We start from the raw sequence: 6,600 nt of genomic DNA, 5'->3' as shown, positions 1-6,600 counted from the left end.
TTCTGGGAGCAGTTTTTTGATTATGAATTATTCTCAAGTGATAAAATTGGCGTGTAGCCACAAGAGCAAGTCCAGAGGTACTTCTTTTCAGATGTTACCTGAACATCTATTTACAAAAAAAGTTCTCAAGTGTATCCCAGTCACATAAAACATGACATTGTTAAATACTAGTATACAGTTTAACAGAAAGAGTAATAATATGTATTAAAGTATTTTGAAAGCGAATTTCGTGTAAGGAATTAGCTGACAAAGAAAAAATTTGGAAAATTATCAGGCTGATCTTGCTCCTTTTCTTTGCAGACAGGATGGAATCTCTGGCTCCCTCACCAAACACAGTAGATATGAAACTGAAGATAACTTGCATAGAATGCCATCCTGAATGCTTGATTATAGTGTTCCAAGGCCAATATAAGGCAGGATGTGAACTTGACTATTACATACTACAAAATGAAATTCAGCGTGTATTCAAAGTACAAGATAAGATCAACGTTGGTGGATCTTGTTTGGTGGAAGATACAGAAGGAAAATGGCATAGGGGAAGAGTTCTGGAAAAGAGAGAGAATAACTCTAAGGTTTTTCTTATAGATACTGGTCAAGTTCTAGTGGTTAAGGAAACACATCTTGCCTCTGCTTGTGATGAATTGTTTAAACTGCCTCCAAAGGTGGTTTGGGGTGTTTTTGCAAGCATACTTCCTCTTGGAGAAAAATGGGGTCCAAAAGCCATTAACTATTTTTCATCTCTGGTGGGATTACAGATTACAGGTCATGTGAAAGCTGTTATGCCATACCAATTGTTTATTCTAGAAGTGCCAAAGATAATTAGTGATGTTCTTGAGCTGCAGTTAGGAAAATTTATTGATGGGGATTCGTTTTATCTTATTGTAGAAACATTAAGAGCATTTCCCCAAGAAATGCTTCGTAATAGAGTGCCACAGTTGTTACAACAGAAGCTTCCAGTCAAGGATTTGCTTACTTTCAGTAATTCTGAGAGATCGACAGATTTTTGTCCAGTTCCAGGTGATCTCTTTCCACGTCTACCTGTTGGCAGTCAAGAAAACGTAAGAATAACTGTTGCAATTAGCCCAAATAGATTTTACTGTCAGATACAGAAATGGCAGAAAGAGCTGGAAGATTTGACAGGAGCTATGCGTTTGTACTATGAAGCTATCAGTACAGAAAATGTGAAATCTTTTGGTAGTTTAGGGCTACTCTGTGCTGCCAAAAGTCAAAATGGGAAATGGCATAGAGGAGTGATAAAACAGTTTCTCTCTGACCATGTGGAAGTCTGGTTTATGGATTTTGGCATTATTGAAGCTGTGCCATCTAGTTGCGTTCAGAAACTTAAAGTAGAGTTCATGGCATTACCAATGGTCTCATTTCCATGCGCACTGTCTTGTTTTGATAGTCAGGATGAAACAGTAATAAAAACCCAGCTGAAAGAACTTATGCAGGCCTTGATAGAACAGACTTCGGTGTGTGTTCGTGTTGATTTATTCAATGACATTAAATGCTTGTATTATGTTACGTTGCAAAAGCAAACCCTTGGAATTCATGCTAAGCAGTCAGAAAACCTGAATGAGGCAGTTGCTTCATGTGTCTCACTTCCAGAAACAAAGATCACAAGTATTGCTGTAAACTACAAACCATGTTATAAGAGGTACAATTCATTAAAGAATTGTGCTGAAAATAAATGTACAAAAAACTGCTTACCTAAAAGGGATATTTCTTTGTCAAGCCACTGCAAAAGGGTAGAAATGAAAATTAATTCCTTCCACACTGCTTTTATAGTATATGTCATAAATCCATCTAACTTTTGGATTCAAATCTATGAATATCAGTATGAATTTCAAACCTTGATGAAAAATATTGAAGCCACATATAGCCAATGTGGAGCTGATGAAATGGTCCTTAAAAACCCAGAGCCTGGAGAGCTGTGCTGTGCCCAGTATAGCAAAGACATGCATTATTATCGGGGTGTTGTCGTTGAAGTGCTTCATGTAAACATTACTGTGTTTTTTTTTTGATTTTGGGAATACAGATACAATACCCTGGTATAATGTGAAAACATTGCTTCCTGAGTTTTCCAGTTTACCAGCTTTAGCTATGTGTTGTGCACTTGCTTGCACATTTCCTGTGGATGAGATATGGGTTCAAAATGAAATTGATTTCTTCAAAGATAAAGTGTTTAATACACCACTGCTGCTTCATGTAGTTGGAAAGGAAAGCAACAAGCATATTGTTAATGTGCATTATAGGAATGGTTTGAATCGAGGAAATGTTGCCACATGTATGGTTCAGGCTGGATATGCTGCATACTGGGAAAGGGCACGAGATCGTACTCGAAATTCAGCAAAAAAAAGTCAAGCACCTAATTCTTGCAAAATTAAGAAAAAAAAAGTAAATTCGCAGAGCACATGTAATACTCATAAAAATAAGGTATCTGGAAATGGAGAGATATTGCATAAGGAAAAATCATTAAGTGTGCCTTCAGTGCCAAGAGAATCTGTTGTGCTGTCCTGTTTTGGAAAAGATGCTGTTGCTGAAAGGTGTAAATTGGTACGTGAGGAGAAATTATTTTATAAAGAGTTTGTGTTTAAACCAGGAGCTGTTTTTGAAGTCGTGTGTTCTTGCATTGTTTCTCCAGTAGATTTTTCATGCCAGTTGCAAAGCAAACTGCCAGAGCTAAATAAGTTAATGGAACAAATCCAGAGTTACTATGAAGAACATACCAGTCCTTACAAAACCGGACAGCTTGCCTGTATTGTTAAATCTCCCAAGGATGGGAAGTGGTACAGAGCAACTGTTGTGCAGCAAGTATCCACAAATGAAGTTGATGTGATATTTGTAGACTATGGTTATCGAGAAAGAGTTTTACTTAAAGATCTTCAGGCTGTTCTTCCTGATTTCCTTATTCTGGAAAGTCAAGCATTTCGATGTGCACTTAAAAATGTACTTTTACAGATTGACTTGCTTAATTGGTCTGAAGAAATGTGTAAACGTTTTGAAGACTTCATTTCTGCTTCTAGAGGACCTCTGACTTGTATAATTTATGCTCTTGCTCTTGTAAGCCCCAACTGTTTATGCAATATAGTTGACTTACAGACTCCATTTATAAATGCAGAGGAATTCTTCAGAGAACTGGGTGGTGGACTCAATCAGTCTGAATATACTGGTCTGAGAAACCTTGCATCTTTGGGTTCTCTGTACAGTTTTTGCTACTCATCTTTTAATTTGAAAGTTGGAGATGAGGAGGAAATTTATATAACTCACATACATAGTCCCACAGAATTCTATTGCCAGCTTAATAGAAACACTGAAACTCTGGAGACATTGATGAAGAAGGTGAGTGCCATAAGTAAAATGCCAAATAATGCAAAATATGATACCAGCAGTACTCAATTATGTATAGCCAGGTATTTTGAAGATGGTCTCTTTTATAGAGCTTTGGCTTATCCTGTGGAATCAGCATCCTGCTTGTGTGCTGACTTTGTGGATTTTGGAAATCAGAGTGTGGTAGAGAGGGACCAGTTGATGCCTATTCCAGACTTTGCCACTGACCTAATATTCACACCCATGCAAGCTATTAAATGTTGTCTGTCAGATCTTAGGGAGACAAAAATTCCAGCAAGAGTTACTAGATGGTTTGAGGAAACATTTCTTGATAAACTGCTGAAGGCTGTAATTGTATCCAGAGAATCAGATGGACAGATTCTTGTGGAGTTGTATGATGGACAGCTCAAAGTAAGTCAGAGAATTAAAGAGAAAGTATTGGAAGAGTTGACACTGAAAAATTATACACAACGATTTATTGGAAGTAGCAGAGGAGTGGTATGTCACATGGAAGATGACAAAGAAAGTAACAAAGTAACAGCTAACAATCCTAAAAGAGTTACACTGAAAACTGAAATGAAATGCCATGGATGTAGTGAGTACTCTCCGGCAGATACTGGACAGAATTTTGGAGATGAAGAGAATGCTGAATGTATCACACAAAAGTTGGGTAGTGGGTCCTCAAAACCTCCAACTTCACAGGATAGGGAAGAACCAGTTCATAGAAATACCATCAGTGCTGTTCAGGAGCACAGAGAGGAACCTCTGGTTGGAGAGCCTGCTTTAAATTCAAAGGAAGCAACTAAAAATGCTGTCTCCGAATCTCATAATGATAGACTGAATTATACAAGTCAGCAGGAAAGGAGTAATGAAAATGTACCTAAATTAATCAGTCTTCCTCAACGTGATATTCAGGTAGATTCTGAAGTAGTGGGTTATATTTCTCATGTGAATAGTCCATCAAGTTTCTATGTTCAGTTTGCAGAGGATGAAAACTTAATAACACAACTAGCAAAAGAGTTAAATGAAACTATGGAGAACACAGGTCATGAAAATGGCTTAGATGAGCCCATGGTAGGGGACCTCATTGTTGCAGAGTATGACACTGATTGTTTTTACTATAGAGCAGTTATTAAAGCTCTGAAACAGAGAAACTCTGTTGAGATAGAGTTCATTGACTATGGTAATGCAGCAATTGTAAGTCCTTCAAAAATCTGCAGGATTCAGAAGAAGTTCTTAACTTTGCCAAGGCTCAGTGTTCATTGTTTCCTTAGCAGAGTAAAAAGTGTTCCTAGTGAAAGCCGGACTAACAAAAGTACTTCCTGTTTAGTAAGCAGAAAAAATAACAAGCTAGTCACTTGCAAGTTCTTACAGCAGCATGGAGAGCAATGGGAAATAGATGTAATTTGTGATGGAAAATCTGTGTCTAATGACCTGCTGAAAAAATGCAGGGCGAGGTGGCAAAAACCACCGATACTCGATTGGGAAAATAGGCCAAACCAGATTCTGGTTACAAGTGGGAGTCCTCAATATAGGAGGTCTAGGAATGGTTTAGTTGATCAAAGCAAAACTAAGGCTGTTAGGATGAAAAACACTTTCAAAATACCCTTAAATGTCCTTTCTCAATATCTAAATTCTGGACAAGTAGAAGGAGCAGAAGTAGTTAATATTTTAGACAGTGGAGAATTTCATGTACAGTTACTTAGAAATGTGGAAGTATTGCATGAGTTAAATGTAGTGCTTGTCAAAGAAGCACAGAGAAGTGATTTGCTTGGAGTGGATGACATTGAAGAAGGATTGGAATGCATGACAAAATCTGAAATTAACTTGGAGTGGTATCGGTCAAGAGTGATAAAGAAATTTGTCCAAGAGAAGTTAATGCTGGTTTTTTTCATGGATTACGGAAGGTATGAGATGGTGTCCTTATATAATGCAAAGATGCTCAGTGATGAGATTAGAAATATTCCTAAACAGGCTGTGTTTTGTAAATGGGTTTGGTTTAAGAAAATAAAGAAAAATCAGTTTGTCCATGTGGTAAATGCACTCCTGGATCATGGAATTAGGATCTTGTTTTTGAGATACTTGGAATGCTCTCATATTTGGGAAGTAGATATTTTAATAGGGGAAATTCTGCTTCAGGAGTATTTGGACATGCTATTAAGTCATTGTCAGACTATTGTTAGACCAGAAAAATCCAGTAATACAGATTGTAAGGTGTGTGATACATCATTAAAAAAAAATTCAATCACATGGTTGCTGCGGAGTGGCAGAAGGTATCCTGGGTTTGTAACTGCAGTTACTGATCCTTCAAATTTCTGTGTCCAGTTTGAAAGCTTATTTGGTTGCATGCAAAACCTCTCTTTGCTGCTCTCTGACCTTCCTGACAACTTGCCAGCTTTGCCACAAGAACTTGTGGCTCCTGGTGCTAGCTGCTTGATCAAGTTTGGACTGGAAGCACAGTGGAGCAGGGCAGAAATTAGTGAAGTAACAAGTCAGTCTGTTGTTCTTAGATTTATTGATTATGGCTTTCTGAAGAGCATCCCTTACTCTGATATTCATAAACTTAAAGTCATAACAAAAAGTCTGTCTTATTTACCACACTTGGCATACTCTTGCTCTTTACATGATGTAGTTCCTGCCAAGGGGGAATACTGGAGTGATGAAGCTAAACTTCTGTTTCAGGAGCTTCTTAGTAATCTTGGTCTGATATTTCATTTTAAACACTATGGCTCCGAAATGAAGTTAGAGGTGGATGTTCTGCACAAGGAGAACAATCTAGCTCATGCCTTAATTGCTGCTGGCCATGCAGCCTGCTATAGAAGTAGGTGCTGTCTTATTCCAGTTGATGGAATTAAATCAGAAAAAACAGATTTATAGGCTAAGCATCCAAATGCTAGTTACTGTGCTTCCCTTTGTGAGCCAGATTATAGTTACAACAAAACCTCTATTTTGCTGACAGAAATAAAGCAAGAGTGAAACAAACAACAACAAAAAAAAAAGTTATCCAAACCATAGGGTTATCTGTGATGAAGTTTAGAATAAGGAAATCTGGTAAAGTGGGTGCTGAAATATCATTAACAAAGGATCTGAGTTCGTATATAACACTGAAAGAAAAGCTGCAAAAGATGGACAATACTGTGAAGAAGTTGGTTTTGTTTTTTTTTTTTCAGCACTGTGATAAGTAGAATGACTTAATACTTTCAGAAGCACTGGATGAGACTTGTGATTCTCTGTTCCATGGTCTAGAAAGGCAGTGTGTGAAGATACTAT

General features: G+C 37.5%; 1 protein-coding gene across 1 annotated transcript; it reads left to right on the top strand.

The window, feature by feature from the left end:
- Positions 1-302: 302 nt before the first annotated feature.
- On the top strand, positions 303-6,207 carry TDRD15 (tudor domain containing 15). Its single transcript, XM_005146504.3, is given in 2 exon segments — positions 303-2,012; positions 2,014-6,207. Coding segments are annotated over 2 exon segments (5,901 nt in total). The 5' UTR covers positions 303-305.
- The last annotated feature ends 393 nt before the right edge of the window (positions 6,208-6,600 follow it).

The sequence above is a fragment of the Melopsittacus undulatus genome, chromosome 3 (assembly GCF_012275295.1).
Source record: "Melopsittacus undulatus isolate bMelUnd1 chromosome 3, bMelUnd1.mat.Z, whole genome shotgun sequence".
Lineage (NCBI taxonomy): Eukaryota > Metazoa > Chordata > Aves > Psittaciformes > Psittaculidae > Melopsittacus > Melopsittacus undulatus.
This window is presented reverse-complemented; position numbering and strand designations above follow the sequence as displayed.